Here is a 22,841-nt window from a genome sequence, read left to right as displayed (position 1 = left end):
CGCACTCCGCTCCGGACACCCTGCTGAAGGTCCCTAGACTTTTCTGGTCCTGGTTCTGGAATGAGCCACGCCTGCTCCCCGCATCTTGGTTCTCCGGCTTACTGACCACACTTGTTTAAAGACTAAATCATTTTATGCTTGGCTTCCAGGAAGCAGAAAGTCTAGTCTTTCTTTCAAAGCCATTTTACCATGGTGAATTGCATCCTTTTGCCCTTCCTGCCGTATTTGTTTGTGTGTGGTGCGTCCCTGAGGGCGAGTGTAGGTGTACATACCCATGCAGCAGAGGCCTGAGGAGGATCTCAGGTCTCCTGTTCTATCACTTCCTAGAGACAGAGTCTCTCTCTGAACCTCCATCTAGGCTGGCAGCTTACAAGCTCCAAAGCCCCCCTTTCTGTACCTCACACAGCAATAGGGCAGCACACTCATGGGTGGCCATGTCTGTCTTTTTATCTAGACTCTGGGGGTTTGATCTCAGGTCCTCATACTTACACGGTAAGCACTCTTACTTTCTGAGCCATCACACACACACACACACACACACACACACACACACACACACACACACACATTTTATATGTTTTGTTTCTATGTTCTCTCTGTGTGTGTATGTGTGTGTGTATTTGTATATATAAAACAAAAATGACAATTTGCTCTGTTTCTGTCTTTGTAATTTGATTTTTTTGCCTGAATTGAGTTTTTTTTTAATTAAAGGCTAAGGAGTCAGATACACATTCACATCACACACACTCACACACACACACACGTGTGAGTGTGTGTGTGTGTGTGTGTGTGTGTGTGTGAGAGAGAGAGAGAGAGAGAGAGAGAGAGAGAGAGAGAGAGAGAGAGAGAGAGAGAGAGAGATTATAAAAAGCAGAAAAGATTGAAATGCAACCATATGCTATCACCTGACTTTGGCCCAAATTTAGGCAACTAGGACAGCACTAACCTGTGCTAGTAAATTAGGTAGTTTCTACTGTGTTGTGTTTGAGCCTGAGAACAAGAATTATTTATTTTATTTAAAATTTACTTGTTTATAGATTTTTAAAAACTGAGTACTTTGCTTGTATGTCTGTATGTGTTTGCATCACGTGTGTGCCTGGTGGCTGTGGGGCCGGAAGAGGGCACCAGATCCCTGAAACTGGAGTTTCACACTGGCAGTTGTGAGCCAACATATGGGTGCTGGGAATTGAACCTGGGTCCTCTGTGAGAGCAGCCAGTGCTCTTCACTGATGAACCATCTCTCCAGAGCCAAGAGCAGGGATGGATTCTTTAAACTGTGTACTTAGGTTCTAAGTTTGTGGTTATTTAATCCTCGATAAACCCCCAAAGTGTAATCTGTCTGTGCACAGCCAATAGTTATTGAAGAGGTAGTCTAGAAGCACTGGGGTATCCTGCATTCATTTGGTTTGTTTGTTGTTGTTTTGATTTGTTTAAAGACAGGGGTTTTCTTGTAATCCTGGCTGTCCTGGGTTGGCTTTGTAGACCACGTCTGCCTTGAACTCACAGAGATCCGCTTGCTTCTGCCTCCTGAGTGCTGGGATTAAAGAAAGCTGTGTACCACACACCCAGCCTCTCTGCATTCATTTTAATTTAAAGGAGGCAAGGAAGCTCTGAGTGAGGGTTAGTAAGTGCTTTAGGTCCAGTCCTCCAGCCACACAGCTGTGCTAACAGGGAGCATTGTTCAGATGTAGCCTGTGGCTGCTGAATACAGCAAGTATTTACTTAATGAGTAGAGAAATGGCACCTCATGATGGCCTGAGACCATCACGGTGGGAGAAATGCAACATCAGTCCATGCAAGTGGCTGCGTCTTGGAGCTGACCTTGGGCAAGGGCATTCAAATGAATAAGTAGTAACCACTAACTACATCTTCAAGCCAGTGTCTGATTTTGAGGCTCAAATGCATCTTGTTGAGAAAATCGTGTTAATGAATTTGTTTTGAGTCTTGCAGATGGGAATGTAAAATCACTGTGCATCCCATTAGGAGGAAGTATTTCCTTGGATGTTACAATTATAGAATTTATAACTTTAAAACTGATTGTGAGTGACTTTTTTGAGTTCCCTGTTATCATTTTCAGTATGATTAGTCTAAATTTGGGGTGTGTGTGCACTCAGCCTGATTATGTGCTGAGTCTAAATGTTCACAAGGGAGCCAGGTTCCCTTTGGAGTAATTAGGATTTCAAATATTCCCAGAATTGAACACATGTTATGAATTCAAACTTACTAATGATGAAATTCATCGACTAAGCATTTGTCCAAGTGTATGCTATAGTATTTAGTTCTGCAGGCTATAAATCTAGGCTAGTGGGTTCTCAGTCTGTGGGTTTGACCCCTTTGTAGCTAAGACCATCAGAAAACGCACACATTTACATTACAATTTATAACAGTAGCACAATTATAGTTATGAAGTAGCAATGAGATAGTTGGGGGGGGGTTGCCATAACATGAGAAACTGTATTAAAGGGTCAAACAGTAGAGTGTTTGCATAAAGTTCTTTGCTCCACAAAAAAAAAAAAAAGGAAAAGAGAAAAAAAATCAGATCACTTCATGTTGTCCTTCGGTGATGAATGGTTGTTTAAGAGTTTTGTCTCTTGTTGACTCTTTTGTCAAACAGAAAATACAAAACACAGAGCAACTTCTCCATAAGGCATGATTTGGCGTCATAGAATGTATATACATCTGGCTGGGAAAGTTCTGGAAGTTTGTAAGGAAGGACTGCGGAGGCCTTGGAGCCTTCAGTTAAACCATCAAAACCTGGAAAACTACAAGGATGGTTTCTAGAAGGCGGAGTGTCGGCTGTAAGAGGGTCCTTCATACTGTCAAAGTCTCATTTTCCACTCGGTGGACAGAGTTTGTGAAACTGGTATTGTTTGGGTAGGGGACCTTTCTACAAATGCCAGGCTTTTAGATTAAAGAGCAAGGAGGAAGAGGAGAGAGAGAGAGAGAGAGAGAGAGAGAGAGAGAGAGAGAGAGAAGAGAGAGAAGCATTTACTCTAATCAAGGCTCCATTTGAAAAATCTAAAAAACTAAACTCCGCTGGGAAAGAAAGAATGGCTGCTCTGCCTCCTGCGGCCCATCAGGTCTCCTCACAGATACAGAGGAGGGGATGCTGTGTGTGAGGGGAGCCCCAGCTGCATGCACCCAGGAAGCCCAGGAAGCATGTGCCACCCTCGCAGGAGAGAGCCCAGGCCAGGTGGGAGACTTGGTTTGAGACGTCTTGTGGGTTGTGGGATCTGCTTAAAGTTCCTGGCACTGAGATTCCTAAAAAGAAAGAATGTCTCTGTGTGATGTATATGGGCGATGTGTGACGTATATGGGCGATGTGTGATGTATATGGGCGATGTGTGATGTATATGGGCGATGTGTGATGTATATGGGCAATGTGTGATGTATATGGGCGATGTGTGATGTATATGGGCGATGTGTGACGTATATGGGCGATGTGTGACGTATATGGGCGATGTGTGACGTATATGGGCGATGTGTGACGTATATGGGCGATGTGTGACGTATATGGGCGATTGTGGCGATGTGTGACGTATATGGGCGATGTGTGACGTATAGGGGCGATGTGTGACGTATATGGGCGATGTGTGACGTATATGGGCGATGTGTGACGTATATGGGCGATGTGTGACGTATATGGGCGATGTGTGACGTATATGGGCGATGTGTGACGTATATGGGCGATGTGTGACGTATATGGGCGATGTGTGACGTATATGGGCGATGTGTGACGTATATGGCGATGTGTGACGTATATGGGCGATGTGTGATGTATATGGGCGATGTGTGACGTATATGGGCGATGTGTGACGTATATGGGCGATGTGTGACGTATATGGGCGATGTGTGACGTATATGGGCGATGTGTGACGTATATGGGCGATGTGTGACGTATATGGGCGATGTGTGACGTATATGGGCGATGTGTGACGTATATGGGCGATGTGTGACGTATATGGGCGATGTGTGACGTATATGGGCGATGTGTGACGTATATGGGCGAGTGTGACGTATATGGGCGATGTGTGACGTATATGGGCGATTGTGTGGACGTATATGGGCGATGTGTGGACGTATATGGGCGATGTGTGATGTATATGGGCGATGTGTGACGTATATGGGTGATGTGTGACGTATATGGGTGATGTGTGACGTATATGGGCGATGTGTGATGTATATGGGCGATGTGTGACGTATATGGGCGATGTGTGATGTATATGGGCGATGTGTGACGTATATGGGCCTCTATAGATATAGAGGAGGGAACGTATGAAAAGGAGCCAGGGAGAAGGAAATGGAGGTGGGGGAGGGAAGCGGGGAGGGGGAGAGGCAAGATGGCAACCGATTGCAAGGTGGCTACATACTTTCAAAACTGTCGGTTTCTTCTTTTTCACCTAGGCCTAGCCACCACTGCCCAGACAATATCCTAACACTGCTTCCCTCACCTACTAACACCTGTAGAGGGTAGGAAGATGATGAGGCACACATTCTAGCTCACATCCCTCATCACAATCTTTGACCATCAATTCCTGGCTCAAGCAGCAATCCTTTGGGGTACACTGTCATGGGGACCTGGCTTGCCCATGGCCACTGTGACCTGGTGCTGGCAGCAAGCAGTGGGGTAAGGGTGCCCACAACTGGTCCTTCCTGTGTGTGTGTGTGGGAGTAGGTGGGGGGGGTGGCGGAGTGCCTCTTGGTATAGTGTGTACCTTGCATCTCAAATCTTTCTGGGAGCTTCTGAGTTCCACCCAGGACTCTGCTGGGACCTGCTCCCTGCCTGCCTCGGTGAATTTGGCATCTTACATACACTATGCAGGATGTCCTATTTTTTTTTAATGCTAGCTCTTACGTGAAAGAGTTCCAGTATAAAAAACCCTGTTGTTAAAATAAACTACATGTCAAGTGCCCAAATGTTGTGGCACTGATGTGGACACTTCCTTTTTTGAAAGATTTTGTGTGTGTGTGTGTGTGTGTGTGTGTGTGTGTGTGTGTGTGTGTGTGCTCTCTCTCTCTCTCTCTCTCTCTCTCTCTCTCTCTCACACACACACACACACACACACACACACACACACGCCTATATGGGTTTATGCTTACCACTTGCATGCAAGATCCTGCAGAGACCAGAAAAAGGTTTGGGTATCTTGGAACTCGAACCACAGGCCATTGTAACTCATCCTTTTGTTTGTTCTGGAAACAACTCAGGGTTCTCTGGAGGAGCAGCCAGTACTCTGTTTGAATAAGGCTACCTGTTAAAACCGCCTGTCCCCAAGGGGAGGGGCTGCTGGTTTCCCCACAACAGAAGGCCATGGTCCTCATTCCATCCCGTCCCGTGGTGTTTTCACTCACACAGGTCTAAAGAGAAGGTACTTACCGCGTAGACACTAACTTGAAACGTCTTCCCTTGATTCTCATGCTTTCCCTAGAGCTTACGGCTCCCTGTGCTGAGCACAGTGATTGGCACCTGCTAGAGTGTCTGGCATGCAGTCAGAGCCAATCGGCGTTTGCTTGCCAAAGACACCCACCCTTAATTCCTCAAGGACCGGGATCTCTGCTTGCATTCTGGGAAGCTTGATTTGAGGCCTCATGGAGTCAAGTTCTGAATACATACATAACAGACAAACCCCTACTTTTCTGAGTACCTACTATGTGCCAGGCATGCTGCTGATGCTAATTCATTTCTTCCCTTCTCTTCCTGGTCCTCTGTGGGTCTGCTATCCTGCTCAGGGAGGGGCAGGTGAGTGGGCCACAGTCATTTCTTGGGGAGCTCAGAGGATTTCTCCAGACCATCGTAACAGCCTCGGGGAAGATGGTTTTTAAAGGAGGGAAATGGAGGCCCAGAGTTGCCCCCATCAATTGAAAGGGAAGGGCTAGAGTGGGGGTTTTCCTGGTATCAGAGGCCGTGTTCTTTTCAGAATACCAAGAGATCCAAGGATCCAACCAGAAAAATGACAACAGGAGATCAAAGGGGGTACCTCAGCTGGGCATGCCAAGAAGGTCATGACAGGGAAGCACTTTCTTTGCCTAGTTTTACCTAACCCTCCCTTACTCACACGCCAAGAGACTCTTTTGCATATGACAACCATTTTTCAGATGAAAAAAACTAAATTTCAAGGATGTTATTGGGTGTAGTACCCAGATCACAGAGTGAGAAAGGCAGACTTGAACTTAGTAGTTCAGCTTCACAGCCCACACTCTTAACTGCTACGTGTCACACACACACACAGACACACACACACACACATACACGAGAGAGAGAGAAAGAGGGGGGGAGAAGGAAGAAAAGGGGAAGAGAGGGAGGAAGGAAGCAAGGAGAAGGGAGGGAAAGAGGATGAGAGGAAATAAGCAAGGAAGGGGCTGCAGTCTTTAAATACTGGGAATCATACAGCGGTTTCATTGTTTTATTCTAGAACTTGTTCAGAGCCAGCGCTGTTCCTAGAGCACTGTGCAGTGCACTTGCTCTGCATTTGTTGTCTCTGTCTCTGTCTCTGTCTCTCTGTCTGTCTGTCTGTCTGTCTGTCTGTCTCTCTCTCTCTCTCTCTCTCTCTCTCTCTCTCTCTCTCTCTCTCAAGATTTAATTATCACTTATACAGTATCCAGCCTGCATGTGAACAAGCAGGCGAGAAGAGGGCACCATATGTCATTATAGATGGGTGTGAGCCACCATGTGGTTGCTGGGAATTGAACTCAAGACCTTTGGAAGAACAGCCAGTGCTCTTAACCTCTGAGCCATCTCTCCAGCCCTTTGCATTTGTTCTCTTAGGCAGATCAGTGTTTTCCAGGAGAGGACACTGAGGCTTAGGGAAGTTCATTTGCCTCTAGTCCTTCAACCAGGTAGGACGTGGTAAGACTAGAGTTCCTCTGTAGCCACCAACTCATAGTCCTCCCCTAGGGCAGGGGAGGGGTGTCTTCAGAAATGACACATGAGAAACAAGAGTGCTATGCTTGAACTTTGAAGGGACACCGGTACCAGTGACTCAGGGATGGATATGAAGAACAGAGGACAGGAGAGTCCTCTATGATGGAATGCTCAAAAGCAAGAGAAATGACAGGTTCCCCAGGGACACAAGTGCCATCTGTGGACACACAGACCGTAGCCTGGACAATAATGAAAATAGAAAAGATGGTACCGTGAGTAGATAGGGTTCTCTTTCTAGCATAAAAAGACACGGCACCAGTCAGGCAGCAGTGGCACACGCCTTTAAGGCCAGCACATGGGAGGCAGAGACAGGTGGATCTCTGTGAGTTCAAGGCCAGCCTGGTCTACAGAGTGAGTTCCAGGGCAGCCAGGGCTATGCAGAGAAACCTTGCCAACAAAAACAACAACAACAAGAACAACAAAAAGCCAAGCAACAACAGCAAAACAGATCATCTACAGTAGATGAGCAGGAAAGAAGGAAGCATTTTGCCCAGAAGGTTCTATTTGTGGATAGTCTGTTCCAGACGTTCAGTTCTGGTTGTATTCGGCTTGGGGCACGGCCTGGGTGCCAGGGTACCGGGCATCACCTGACAAAGGGGTGGAGAAGAAGCCTAGACATATTTAAAACAGAAAAACCGTTCAAAGAATGCCAAGACTTTGACAATTCTGATTTTCCATGAGTCTTAACACTGCTGTAGTGACAGGCACTGGGAAGTTTTACATCTGCTGGTGTTGGGTAGTGGGGTAGCCACGGCCCCCCAGAAAAGCAGAGAGGAGTGAGGGCTGTGCAGGCTGGATCTGTGGTTGTTTGACTCTCATGTGAGTCTCTGTTGATAGAGTAGAGATCTGCCCTGACATTGATCTTGTCCCCTGCAGGAGACAGAGGCAAGCATCTTCCTCAGCTCTGGTCTCTGGGCATTTTTATGAGTTGGCAATGGAACAGTTATCACTGGGGCATGCTGGGAAGGCAAGAGCTTCCCTTATTAATTCACAAAGCAGAGGATAGCTAAGAATGATCTAACACAAAATGGTAAACTTAAAATATTATGAGGAGTTCCCCCCCTCAATTTTATTTAGGAGGAGTAGGTAAGTTGCACAGTTACTGAGAACAAACTCTATAGATGACACCCAGTCTTACTGTCGAAAGGTTGGATATGCCTGATTAGTGCAGTTGGCTTCCTGCCGTGGAGACCGTGCAGTCTCAGTTTGCCTTAATAAGTTTCTCAATATTGCAAGTGTCCAGTGTCCACTGTCAGTAGGACCTGTCAGGCACCATACTCCATGACACCTCTTCTTTCAAGTTTCCCCTCTGAGGTGTAGGCAGAGACAGATGGAGATTACCACAGGTGCCTTACCTATCTCCCACTCAACTCAAACACATTGAAAATCTCTTCAGCCAACACTGATTCTAGAGCCAGGCTTGGATGTGCACAGGCCCCACAGCATCTGAGAGTGCCTGACAGGCAGCTCCGTGTCTACTTGCAGAATGAGTACCTGAATGAGAGTGAGCAGTGGGCTGCCAAGGTGCCCATTACATTTTTTAAATTATATTTTGGTGTGTGTGTGTGTACACATGTGTGCACGCGCCCAGGGGCACATGTGTTTATACACATATAGAGGTCAGAGGACAACTTTCTTTTTCTTTTTTCTTTTTTTATTAAAATAGATTATTTTTCACATAATATATCCTAATTGTTTTCCTTTCCCTCTACTCTTCCCAGTTTTGCCTACCCCCCCACCTCCCCTCCCATTCAGACCCACCCCTTTCCTGTCCCTCATTAGAAAAAAAACAGTCATCTAAGAGACGATAAAATATAATAAGATAAAACAAAAGCTATTGCATTGAGGTTGGGCCATACAAACTGACAGAAAGAAAAGAGCCCAAGAGAAAGCACGAGAATCAGAGACCCACTCAGTCACACACTCAGGAATCCCATAAAAACACTAAACCGGAAACTGCACTATGTATGGAGGGTGCCTGCTGCAGGCCCGGGCAGGCTCTGTGCATCCTGCCTCAGTCTCTGTGAGTTCATGTAATGTTTGTGTGTGTTGTTTTAGAGGTGTCCTCCATCCTCTGACTCGTACACTCTTTCTGCTTTCTTGGTTGTGGGGTTCCCTGAGTTCTGAGGGGAGGGATTTAATGGAGGAGTGAGTATTCCAAGGTCTCTCACTCTGTATAATGTCTGGCTGTGGGCCTCTGAATTTGTTACCAACTTGCTGCAGGAGGAAGTTTCTCTGATGATGGCTGTGTAAGGCACTGATCTATGATTATAGCAGAATGTCACCAGGAGTCACTTTATCACTACTTCTTAAAAGACCCATAGAATTTTTTAGTCTAAGTTCCTGGGCTATCTAGTGTCTGGTTCTTGGTCACCCAAGCAGTGTTGGGTATGGGTTCCCTCTCATGGGGTGATCCTTAAGTCAAATCAGGTATTGGTTGGTTACTCCCACAGGTCTGTGTCGCCGCTGCACTAGCAGATCTTGCAGGCAGGGCAGATTGTAGACCAAAGCTTTTGTGGCTTGGTCGGTGTTCACATTTGTCTTTGGGTAGTGTGCAGAGTACCTTCCCATACCAAAGATGCTAGAACGTAAGGACGGAGGCTCTGTGTAGGCGCCAGCTTGACTTCTCCATGCTTGACAAGTTGTGTAGGTGTTGTTTTCAGCACTGGGGCGTTGCCATCAGTTTGGGGAGAGCAATGTGTTGGCCAGGCAACAGTCTACATTATTTGAGGATTCCCATGGGACCCCTTTTTTGTCAATTTGGTGTACCCCTTTAGCCAAAAAAACTCAATTAGGTGCAACAACCCAATCCCAGTCCTGGAAGCTTTGCTTGGTGACAAGAGATGGCCAGTTGGGGTGCTGTCTCTCTCATTTTCCAGTTATTTCATGTAGGTCACCTTCATATGTGTGTACATTTCAGGAAGTTTCCACTGTATCAGGTGAATTTATCTTCCTGCATTCTCTCCCTCAGCCCTCTCTCCTCTCCCCACTTGATCCTCACGTATCAGTCCCACAGATCCGTCTATAATCATCTATTTCATTTTCCTAATGAGATTTATTTGTATTCTCTAATCCTTTTCTTTACACTCTATGATTCTACAATTGTAGCTTGGTTATTGTTTACCTAACAGCTAATATTCATATATAAGTGAATACATACACATCTGTCTTTCTGGGTCTGGGTTCTGTCAGGATGATATTTTTCCTAGTCCCATTGATTGGCTTGCAAATTTCATGGTGTCATTTCATTTAACAGCCACGTACTACTCCGTTGTGTAGATATACCACATTGTCTTTATCCATTCTTCTATTGAGGGGCATCTAGGTTGTTTCCAATTTCTGGCCGATTTGAACAGAGCAGCAACGAACGTAGTTGAACAGACGTCTTTGTTGTAGGATGAAGTGTCTGTAGGGTATATGCCCAAGAGTGGTATAGCTGGATCTTGAGGTAGATCAATTCCCATCTTCTGAGGAACAACTGCACTGATTTCCACAGTGGCTGTACAAGTTTACACTCCCTTACTGCACATCGGAGGGCAACTTTCAAGCATTAGTTCTCTCTGTTGGGTGAGTCCTGGGGATTGAACCGGGGCCCTCAGCCTTTGCAGCGAGCACCTCTCTCGATGGCCCAACCTGCCAATTTCTTGAGCATTGTTCTGCCTGCTTCGGGGACTTCGTAATTCTGCTCCTTCTGTCATGGACCCTCCCCTTCCTTCCGTCTTTGCTGTGTTCACACTTCTTGCTCGCCTTATCTGTACCTACCTTGTCAACACCATAGCTGCTGTTTTAGTATCGCTTCCTCTAAGAAGATTCCTGACTTCCAAAATAGGTCAGATTTGTTTTTCCATCCCCTGCGGCACAGGGGAGTAACGTTTTATTGTGTGATTATATATACAGCTGTGCTAAAAACTCCGCCTTCCATGAAGATCTTGTGTCTGTACTGTGTAGCTAGCACCAGGCACGTGATGCTTTATAGAGAGCTGACAGGCAAATAACGGGATAGACGGATGCAAATTCCTTCATAGGCTCTCCTTTTGGAGGCTGTGTGGTTCTGTCATCCACAGAAAGCGCTTACATGGCTCCTTAGAACCTCAGCATCAATGTGAAGGTGCTACCTTGGGCCACCAAGTCTTCCCATGCCTCAGCTTTTTTCCATGCCTGCCTCTTCCCCCATCACAATGGTCTCCTGGATCCTCCTCACTCTCCAAGCCCCTCTCCTGCCTTGGGCCTCTCCCCTCCAATGTCACCTTCTCAGGCCAGCAGTTAAGTGTCCCTGATACCTAGAGCAGTACCCCCAGGCCTTCCTTATCTCACTCTGTGGCTCGCGTTCACCACACTCACTGCGCCGAAGTCAACTGACTTGTCTGTTTGGGTCTGCCTCCACTGTAGGACCCGGGTCCTCTGAGCCAGGACATGGCTTGCTGATCTTGTTCTTCACTAGAGCTCTAGCCCAGCACACAGTAGGCATCACATCCATGTTTGGTGAACATGGGAAGGGATAAAGGCAAACAAGGAGGTGGGGCTGTCTCTGTGGTACAGCCCCTTCCTGGATGGAACCCAGGGGCCCCTGGGTTAGGGCCTGTGGAGTTGCCACGGTAACCACTGACCTGAGGAGCCCTTTGGAGAGGCTGCTGGGGCTGCTGCCTTCTAGGGTCCAGATTCTCCTGTGGGTCCTCACCAATGTGGAGCCAGGAAAGAGAGCAGAGGGGCTGGGAGAGAAGGGAAGCATGGCCTGGTGATGGAGGCGGCAGACACTGGCCATGGCAACGCCATTCCACTGGTAATGTCCTGGGCTCTGGGGAAGGGACCTGAACATAGGTCCTCCTTGGCAACCATCCGTGTATGGCAGAGCCACCATTTTATGTAGTTTCTCTACAGTTGTGGGTTCTTAAAATAAACTCCAGCACAGTGTCCTGAAAGTCTGCTCATACAGAGAGCATGAATAACACCTTCTATTAAAAACCTGGTGGCACTTTCTGTCAGGCAGCTCTTCCTCAGGTATTGCATAAGACATTCCCATTGTCACCAGTTCCTCAGAAACAGAGCTCTGCGCTGTCCTATGACTGCTTCCCACTTCCAGGCCTGGCTGCTTCCTAGCTGCCTGCACACTTCCCGGGCTGGGGAGTGGAGTCAGGCTTTTGCAAGCTGCTCCCACGGCACTCCCACACACACGTCCTACCAGGTCTTTGGGTCATAGGGTGGCGAGCTCTTCACTTTTCCCAGAACCCACCTGGCCTTTCACTACTCTGTGCCTTTGTCCCTGATCCCAGCCCTCTAGCCTAAAATACCTCGCTTTCCTTCTTCATCTGACCGGTGACGAATCCCCGAAGGCTCAGCCAGACTCAGTCAGACTCAGCTAGACTGAGATGGGTGCTGACTTCCCCAGGCTGCAGCGTCTCTGGAAACACCTTGCTTCCTCACCATGTGCCATGCATCGGTGTGCCAGCTTCAGAGTTAGAGCCGATTCAGCTCAGCCTCCTCTTGGCCTGAGTTTCTTTACTTGGCTTCCCCCTGTCCATCTGTCTTTCCTCCCAGCAGATCAGAGCTAGTAGACTCTCTGCCCTTGGTTTCTCTGAGGCTTGTGACACAGGGTAATGGGCATGTGGTGAACACTCAGTCACTGCTACAGCTGACTACATGGCCTCTTTGCTCAGCAGAGAGTGTCTGGGTTCTGGAAGATGGTGCCTTTCCTATTTTCCTATGAGGCCAAATGGGTTAGGTGTTTTTTTGCCATTGCTACTTAAGGGCATCTTTGGAGAACATAGGGATTCAGGAAGCCAAGGACCCACCCTCAACACCACCTGGCTAGTGAAGGGCGGGGCAAAGATTTGAACTCCCTAACTCTAAACTTCACAGTCTACCAAGACCACGTCTGCCTTCCCTCTCACTTTGTACCGACGACTGCATCACCCTTGGCGACTCCATGTCAGCCATTTGGACCTTAAATCAAACATGACGCTGTCTCCTCCTGACTCCTCGAAGGGCTTGGTCCCTCACTGACTTTATCTCTGCTTAAATCCCTCATTTCCCCAGTCTTTCCTGATGGAGGAGCTCCTTGTCTGTCACTCCAATCACTGTTCTTTTTCTTTTCTTTCTTTTATTATTATTATTAATTAATTCATATTGCATCTCAATTGTTATTCCATCCCTTGTATCCTCCCATTCCTCCCTCCCTCCCACTTACCCCCTACTTCCCTCCCCTATGACTGTGACTGAGGGGTTACCTCCTCCCCCTGTATATGCTCATAGGGTATCAAGTCTCTTCTTGGTAGCCTGCTGTCCTTCCTCTGAGTGCCACCAGGCCTCCCCATCCAGGGGACGTGGTCAAATATGGCGCACCTGAGTTCATATAAAAGTCAGTCCCCACTCTCCACTCTCCACTCAACTGTGGAGAATGTCCTGTCCATTGGTTATATCTGGGTAGGGGTTCAAAGTTTACTGCACGTATTGTCCTTGGCTGGTGCCATAGTTTGGGCAGGACCCCTGGGTCGGTCCAGATCTGCCCGTCATAATGTTCTTGTAGGTTTCTAGGACCCCCTTTCTTTCTTTTTATTAGTCATCCTACCTAACTGTTCTTAGCTCTTGGGGACAAGATATTCAACAAGGCAGATAATGCTACTACATTTTAAGGGTGGGGCATATAAATGATAGAAAACAAATAAGTAGGCCTTGAGACCCAAGGTCACCAGAGATACTTGGGTTTGGGTTGAGTATCTTCAGTCAGAATCACAAGAAAGGCGCATGGCAGTTGCTTGTAAAATGAACCAGTAGATAGGACAATCTCAGGCCCTCCCAACCCCCCATCTCCCCATCCCCCTGTGAACATGGTCCACAAGCTTTCATGGGTGTTCAGCCTCAGAGATCCACATTGATCAGCTCCCCTGGTCTACCAACATGCGTTTGTGAAGCAGAATTCTAAGCTTGGGGTGCCTGGGAGGACATGCTGCATCCCAGATGTGGAAACTTCCTGTTTCTTCCATGGCCTCCTAAGAAACCCAATACTGTATGATTTTGCTCAATCTCACTCCATGAAGTGGAGAAAAGTCATGGAAATCAGAGTTTCCCAGTCTTTGAAGAGGCATGGAGGTGTGACTGTAAGCAAAGCTGGCTAAGCTCCTGGGAAGTGAGACTCCCGGGCAGGCACAGTTACATCCTTCTTCCAGTTAGGTGGTGCAGCCCAGGAGCCTGAACTCACAGGAGGAGCCATCCTTATCTCCTTTGTAACATTTGCTGCACCTTGGTTCTCACTACAGGAATTCATCGAGTGTGAGTGGAGAGCTTCTTCTATCCTGGGATAGTGCCAGTGTGGCCGTGCTGGTCACAGCTGGCTTTTCCCTTTCACTTCAAGTTTCCATATCTATACATAGAAATATCCAGACACAGTGGGGACACTGTTCTGAGGTTTAGTTTAGACTGAAGTATGACAACAGCTTCTTGGATGACACTTGTCACATGGAAGGAGCTTCCTGTTGCTGGTGCGGGGAAGGGACACACCCAACAGTGTTTGTTCAGTGTGTACAGTGTCTCTGGCCCCAGGTGTAGCAGACAGCTAGGTTCAAGATACAAAACAGAAGCTTGGAATGGTGGTGCATGCATGGATCCAGCATATTGGAGGCAGGAGGATTGAATATCAGAGGCCAGCCTGGGCTACATCATGAGACCTTGTCAAAAAAAAAGGGGGGAGGGCATGGGGAGGCTAGAGAGATAGATCAGCAGTTAAAAGCACTTATTGCTTTTGCAGGGGACCTAGGTTTGGGTCCCAATACCCTCATGGTGGCTCACAACCATCAGAAACTAGTTCTATGGGATATGACCTCTGAGGGCACTAGGCACACATGTGACACGTATACATATATGCAGGCAAAGCACTCACATATAGCAAATAGACCTAAAGATCTTTTTTTTTTTTTTTTTTAAGATGGGGAACAGAAATTAGAGGGTTCCACCCTCTGGTAATATCTACCTTGCTTTTAGAAAGTCATAGAGACTAGAAAGTAGTCGTCTGTGTGTGTGTGTGTGTGTGTGTGTGTGTGTGTGTGTGTGTGTTTTGTCATGCATAGCGTCTCTCCAGCACAGCTTCTTACATCAAAAAGGCACAAAAGGCATGTTTGTTGGATTTTGCTTTTCTTAAGTTGGGAAAAGGCCTTTGATGTGCTGTGCTTTTCACGGCCCACATGATGAAGATTAGGGAACCCTGCAGCTGTGTGGACAGATCTACTTATAAGCTACACATTCTGTGACGTCTTACCGTGCTAATGTAGCATGCGCTGGGGCGAGGCTGGGCCCCGTATGATTGCTTCGAATGGAGAGTCCAAAGAAAGAACCAAATGGGCTCCGCCCCTGAAACGGCTGAGCTCTGAACCGAGGAGCCCGCCACACACAACAAAGGCCGACAAAGAGGCAAGAGGATTTAGCCAAACTTTGCAATGTATAGGCAGTTTTAGAGAAAGTTCTGACACAAATCAGAGTTTGCTTGAGGTTGCAGCACTGGCCTGGTGTCTGAGTGTCACGTACAATGCAGGAGAAAGGGGCTGGGCTCATACTTGGAGCATTGAGGTTATGACCTTTGGGTGCTGGTTCTGACCTCTGCCAGTGGGGGGACTTTGACCAATTATCTAATCTAAGTTTTACCTTTTTTTTTTTTTTTTTTTTTTTTTTTTTTGAGACAGGGTTTCTCCGTGTAGCCTTGGCTATCCTGGACTCACTTTGTAGAACAGGCTGGCCTCGAACTCACATTGATCTGCCTGCCTCTGCCTCCTGAGTGCTGGGATTACAGGTGTACGCCACCACGCCTGGCTAGCTTTATCTTAAAACATGTTTCTGTTTCTTCTTCTCCCTTCCCTCCCTCCCTCATTGTCTGCCCTTCTCTCTGGGATTGGAGCATGGATGCGTGTGCCAAAGGTTCCCCACCTTGATTTATTTTTTTTGAGACAGGGTTTCTCTATGTAACCGTGGCTATCCTGGAACTTGCTCTGTAGACCAGGCTAGCCTCCAACTCAGAGATCCTCCTGCCTCTGCCTCCCGAGTGCTGGGATTAAAAGCATGTACTACCGCTGTCTGGCCCTGACCTTAGTTTTTGAGATAGTGTGTCTCATGAAACCTGAAGCTTACTGATTGGCTGGGGTGTCTGGCCAGGGAACCCCAGGGATCCTCCTTTCTTCCTACCTCCATGACTGCAGTGATGAGCTGCCGTCACACAGACTTCTGACTTGTGTGCTCAGGATCTGAGCTCATGGCCTCACGCTTTCTCAGAAAAGCAGTCCACCTCCTGAGCTGTCTCCCCAGCCCTAAAGCATGCCCCTTAACGATTCCTAGTTCCTAGGGGGTCTCATGGCGACCCATATGGCAATCTGAACAGTGTGGAACACTCAAGTGCTCAACACAGGTTGGTTGGCCTTTGTTACTGAATCTCGTAAGAGGCAAAGGAGGATGAGTACAGGGCCTCACTAAAATACATTCTCAACCAGGGTCCTGCTTGAGAAGGACAAACTTCAAACTGTCCCGTGCACCCAGTCTGGACTGCAAGGCTTTTTGGAAGCATTGGCACTCCAAGCGTTTCCCCCCACAGACTGGACCCATTGAGTTGACTGTGTTTGCCAGATCTTCACAAGGACACTGACTGGCTAGAAGATGTTTTAGAAACCTGGATAATGACAGAGCAGGACAGATTTCTTCCAAGCAATAGCTGAAACAAGCGGGGACCTTAGACCAAAAAAAAAAATGGAGATATGATGACTGATGATGACTGTCTCCCCATCTCTGTTCCCTGGGACAGAAGGAGAGCAGCCTGCTCACACACTCAGTGTGTCTTGGGGTCACAGGGAACCGTGCGTGTGCAGCAGCAGGCAGACAAGGCTACTGGATGACATCTCACTTCTTTTCTTGGCCCCTTTTTACTGTCCCCTGTTCTTGGGGGCTGTTCTTGCATTCATCTCTGGTGCTGGGGCCAGGCCACAGCAGGCGGGAACAGGAGAGCAAATGTTTGCCTGAGTTGTGACATAGTGGCCAGGGCCACTTGGCATGGCGAACAAGCTCTTCCTCCTCCAGAACGTTGCAAAGTGGTTTTTTTCCCCCCAGAATACCCATCTAATTACAGAGGATTCTCATGGCTGAGCCAAGCCATGCCAAAACAGGAAGCATCTCCCATGGTTCCTAGAGTCATGAAAGGAAGATGGATATGTGTGCGCAAACGCCCATGCATATGAGAGTAGTCAGGTGTGTGTGTGTGTCTCTACCTGAGGATCGGGGACTAGGCCAGAACAATAGCCCGTGTGTGTGTGTGTGTGTGTGTGTGTGTGTGTGTGTGTGTGTGTGTGTGTATGTGTGTTGTGAATGAAACAATTATGTATGTGTGGGCCCATATGTGCGTACATGTGTGGCATTCCTACAGAGGCTAGAGGACATCTTCAAGTGCCACCCTTCAGGCACTGCCCAACTTAGTACTTGAAACAGGAAGTCTCGATGCTTTGAGGTAAACAAGGCTGTCTGGTCATCAAGCCCCAGAGATCAGCCATCTCTGCCTCACCAGTGCCAGGATTATAAGCACGTGCCACCTAGCTGAACTCAGGGCCTAGTGCTTGCCTTACTGAGTCGTTTTCCCAGCTCCAGATCCTGATGTGCTGATGTGGTTTGACGGTGAGAGATGCCATCACGGTCAGCCATGGATGCTGCCAGGGAACTGTGTCGGAGCAGGAAGGGCTGAGGACGTCACAGTGACAACATTCTGGAGAAAGCTGGAGAGGGTTCTGGAGACCCATTTGCTTTGGGATAGATTGTGATAACAAACGCCCACCGTACATATCCCAGCTTTGAAATGTTGCAAGCTGCCGGCTTCCCCACCGTGTCTTTGAGCTTTGTGGGTCCGTGATTTCAGCTTCTGAGCTGCTTGGGATTGCTCGGAAACACCAGATTTCCATATCCTCTTAACAAGCTGGCCTTTGTTCCTCTCCTTGGATATCTTCCCCTGCTTGTTTATAATTTTGGAAGCAGCTTTTTAAAAGAACAGTTGGTTGGGCCATCACTATGAAACGGAACAAAATCCAACACTTCTCCCTGCTGCTTGCTCTCACTTTGTTCTCGCTTGCTGAAGCACGCTCACCTGCCAGCTTCTTTACACAGCCTGTAACCTACAGTACCCACTAAAGATTTTCCCTCAGCTTTTGGCAGTGCAAGGATTCATATCACTGGGCCTGTCTCTAAGTCCCAGCTGCTTTCTAGGAAAGAAAAAAATCGAGACTAAAACCCTTGCTTGTGAGCATAGTTTTGAGAACTGCATGAGCTAACATAGAAAGAGGCTGGCTTAGTAAGATAGGTGATATCGGTGGCCACATTCTCAAGGCACTGAGAGCTATGGGTAGTGGTGTGTGCCTGGGATCCTAGCATAGGATGCTGAAGCAGGAGGCTCCCCGGCATAAGTTACATAGTGACTTCAAGGACAAAATGGGTGACAGTTTGAGATTTTTCGCAACTGACTGGAAACGAAGGCGAAGAAAGCAGCAAGAGACTATTTGGAATGACATGGCTATGAGTGTGGCCTACATAGGCATTCCCAAGAATTGCTGTATTATACAAAATCACAACTGTAAAGAACACAGTTTGTGTGGAAACTTGTCTAGGGAGACCAGGCTCAAAAGCCGTCAACAACACATAGTAGAATTACCATAAACAACAGCAGAGCTTGGCACACGCTTGGTCATTAAGAAACATGCAAACACAAAAGCCCGAAGGTTGCCTTTGGAAGCAGGTATCAGAATTGGGACTGTACCGTGAGTTACCGGAAAGTGCTAGAAGGTGGGCCATGCAGGCAGAAGAGGCTTACTTTGAGAATGCAGAAGTAGTCGGTGGATGTTTGAGGCGAGTACATTTGCACAGTCTTTTGGGACTCTCTTTAGCGTTTGCACTTTTCTTCCCTTCGTCCTGTTTGTTGTTTATGGAAGAAACGGAGCCCAACGAAACACAAACGTGGCTCTGTGCTCACACTCTTCCCTCTGGTACCACTCGCCTTGGACTATGTTGTTATGTTCAGAGGAGGCAACTGAGGGATGAAACTAATCTTGGATGAATGATAGGAAGAAGAGGGAGTGTTATAGAAAATGGAATAAGCGTATTACAAAACCCAGACCCTTAGCTAACTTTTAAAGTTGGATGGAAAACCATAGTCCTTTAGATTTTAAAGCTGCTCCACAGATCCTCTGCTATTTTTGATTTCTACTCTTCCTGTGCTTGGAAGAGTCCCCTTTGGGGATCACCTGACGAAAGGAGATAAGTGAGTGCCAGGCCCCCTGCCCTCCTCCACTTCAGCCGTATTCCATGGGGTTTTGTTTTGATTTGAAGAAAAGATGGTTCCTACTCACAGATGGGTTTGCCAGCATCGCCAGCGACGCAGTTGATCAAAGTGTTTCGCACACCACGTCTCCAGAATGTATCTCATCTGTAAAGGAAGATGGTCCTTAGTTGGTAGTTCTGGGCTTCGAATGTTCCAGAATTAGTAGATTTTTGACCAAGAAATCTTCAAGTGGGTCTGCAAATGGCCATGTTGCCTCCAAGCTACCCATCAAACTCTCACCGGCAAGGGTGCACACTGAGCTACACGGACGGTCCATTTCTGGTCCAGGATGACCTGTAGGAAAGTTTGTGTCCATCTAATGCGCTCCAGTTTCCTGCAAACAGCAGCCCTGTGATGTATTTATCTGTCTATATAATCATTACTTTTTTTCTTCTGCAGAGAGCTGGATTGAAAGATGTCTCAACGAAAGTGAGAACAAACGCTATTCCAGCCACACATCTCTGGGGAATGTGTCTAATGATGAAAGTAAGTGACTGAATATCATTCCTTTGTGACATCCCTGACCAGGCCGGGATGCTGATGGGAGGGGGAGCATTTCTGGTTTGCTAGGGTAAAGCACCAGGAAGGAGACACTCTCTAAGGAGGAATGTGCTGCAGAGAGGGTTGGATCCAGTCACATAGGCATAGAATCTGGACCAGCACAAAAGCCTTGTTTGCTGTTTATGCACCTGCCTTCCACAGTGGCTCTTAAAGTCTGGTGCCCCACATATCTCATCAGGATGGTGCTGCAACTGTGCAAATGCAGATCCTGAGGGGAATACACTGACCCACTGTTAATGGAGCTGTGTTAGCAGTTCTCTCCTTTAGAACAACAAATGCCCTTGCTGTTGGAAAATAGAGATGTCTTCTGGACCTCAGTGAGGAACTAGGGTTAATTGTAGGGTGTAAATCCCCATGTTACACCTTTCCTTGTGCTCCCAAGTGCCTTATTGTCATTGGCACTAAAGGGGGGTGCAGCTCACTATGTCACCCCTGCAGTATCTTTCTCCTTTGGGTGGGATGTAGGTCTCAGCTCAGTTTCCTCCAAGCCTAAGCGAGGACCACCCACCACTAGCCCTTAAACTTGTGCCTTTTATTATATTGAGGTGATTTTCTCCTATTCCTAATTCTCTGGGTGGGTTTTTCTTTGTTGATGATAAAATGTTTCATCCCATCAAGTGTTTTCTTCTGTGTCAATTCCTATGATCATATGCTTTTATTTCTTTCTGATGCTAACATGGCATATTCATTACACTGATCTTTATCATCTTTGCACTTAAGTAATTGCTCCAGCTTGGTCACTGCAGAGCACCTTGTATTTTGCCGTTTTCATATGCTCTGTATCCTATTTGCCAGTGTTTTGTGGAGCAAGTTTGCATCAGTACACAAAAGAGGTGCTGGTCTGTAGTTTAATTTTTCTCATAGTGTCTCTGTCTGGCTTTGGTATGGGTGGTTTTGGGTTTGGCAATGTGCCTGCCTCTTCTAATTTTTTAAGAAGATTGGTGCTCCAAACATTCCTGTGTCTTTGGTGGAGTTGAGCACTCATTTCTGCTGGGGTTGTCACAGGACAAATGTGTATTTAGCCTTAGTAGATAGAGCATGCAGCTTTGTAAAGTAGCTGGGCCGATGTAGGCTCCCAGATGCAGCAGAGGCTCCCTGCAGCTCATTTTGCTAATAGCCTTTGTTGTACCCATTTTTTTTTCAATCTTAGCTGTTCACACAAGCACATGTTGCCATCATTGTGATTTTAATTTGCATTTCTCTGATATCTCGTTAAGTATCTTACCGTATGTTTACTGCTCTGCAGCCTGCTCAAGTCTTTTGGCTGAGTGTTTTTAAAACAGTGTCGTCTTCTCCTTTACTGATATATGAGCTGTGCCCACATCTTATCTAGGGGGTGGTTCGCCAGGTAAAACCTGCACAAATATGATCTCTCCACTTGTGGCTTGCCTAGTCAAGACATGTGCACATGTCTGTACACATATGCATACAAGTGTTTGTGGGTGTACCTGTATATGCATACAGGTCAGAAGTCAACCTCTGGTGATTTAAAGGAGCTGCCCACCTTGTTTTTTTTTTTTTTGAGACAGAGTCTCTCATTGGCTTAGAACTTGCCAGAGTGGACTAGGCTAGCTGGCCAGCAAGCCCCAGAGAGCCTCCTCTCTCTGTTCCGCCCCTCCAGCCCTGGGATTACAAGTACCCTCCCCACGTCTGGCTTTTCCCATGGGTTCTGTCACTTGTCTTCATGCCTGCAGAGCAAGCACTTTATTGGATGTTCCTTCACCCCGGTCCCCCTTCCTTTCTCTTAATGTTAATTTTGGATGAATTAAAGTTCCTAGTCCTTGATTTCTCTTTAGCATTTATTTCGTGTGTAAGTTGGTTGGGGTAGGTCATGCATGTTATGGCACACATGTTATGGCAAATTGAGGGCAATTTTAATTTTCTCCTTCCACCATGTGGGTTCCAGAGATGGAACAGAGGTCATCTGGCTTGGTAGCAAATGCTTTAACTCACCGACCCGTCTCCACGGCCTCCAGAAGTTCTTAAGTGCACCAGAGAATTTTATAGTTTTACCTTTACACAAGCCATCCATCTGGAATTTTGGCATGCAAGTGTAAAGGAGACAGTGAAGTTCTCTTTTTATTAGTAATTATCAGCAAACAGGCCCATTTCTGGAAAAGACCAGCCTCTGCCTACTGACAGGGTTCCTTTCTGCAGATCTGGATCTGCAGAATTATGGTCTGTACTATTGAATTCACTGCCTTTCTTTCTTTCTTTCTTTCTTTCTTTCTTTTTCCATTTTTTTCATTTTTATTTTTTAAATAATTTATTCAGATTACATCCTGATGGTTATCCCCTCACTTGTATCTTCCCATTCCCCCCTCCCTCCCTCTTTTACCCTACTCCCCTCCCCTAGACCTCCCCCATCATATGATCTCATCCTGGTAGCCTGCTTCCCCTTCCTCTATGTACCCCAGGCCTCCTCACCAAGGGGAAGTGGTCAAATATGGGGCACCAGAGTTCATGTCAGAGTCAGTTTCCGCTCTCCACATGACTGGAGAGTGCGCTGTCCTTTGGCTAGATCTGAACAGTCACTGTCTTTCTTGCACTGACATGACTGCACCTTTACAGGCCTTGGTGTCTGCTACCAAAGGCCGCATGTTTTCCTTTGATTCCCCTTTACTGTGTACTCCAGGACGACTTGAAAGTTTCCATCCTCTCGCTCCCTCTTCCTCTGTCCTGGATTATATGAACATCCCTCTACGCCCGACCAGAATCTGAATATCCTGTGAGCATCACATCACCCAGGCATAACGGTAGTGTTTCTTTTCTCTTTCATCATCTCTGCCATTTTTTAAAAGTTTATATTTTGCTTTATTACATTTATTTATTACGTTTATCTATCTGTTTATTATTTATCTATGAATGCAAATGAATGTGGCTCAAGGGTCATGCAGCGGGTCTGTGGAGGACAGCGCTTGGCTCTCTCTTTCCCCCATGTGGGTCCTGAGATCTGAACTTAGGTCATCAAGCTCGGAAGCAAGTGCCTCCGTTGGCCGAGCCATGGCACCCGCCCAATCTTTACGTGTTTAT

The 22,841-nt window shown here is 47.1% G+C and overlaps 1 protein-coding gene across 1 annotated transcript in view; it reads left to right on the top strand.

The window, feature by feature from the left end:
* The window catches only part of Rfx4 (regulatory factor X4), a 158,230-nt gene that overhangs the window by 10,520 nt on the left and 124,869 nt on the right, over positions 1–22,841 (top strand). The window contains exon 2 of the mRNA XM_051139870.1: positions 19,647–19,733. Within this exon, the coding sequence (XP_050995827.1) occupies positions 19,647–19,733 (87 nt within the window). The remainder of the gene's footprint in view (positions 1–19,646; positions 19,734–22,841) is intronic.

The sequence above is a fragment of the Acomys russatus genome, chromosome 31 (assembly GCF_903995435.1).
Source record: "Acomys russatus chromosome 31, mAcoRus1.1, whole genome shotgun sequence".
Classification (NCBI taxonomy): Eukaryota; Metazoa; Chordata; class Mammalia; order Rodentia; family Muridae; genus Acomys; species Acomys russatus.
The sequence above is the reverse complement of the archived record's forward strand: the minus strand, read 5'-3'. Positions and strand labels throughout refer to the sequence as shown.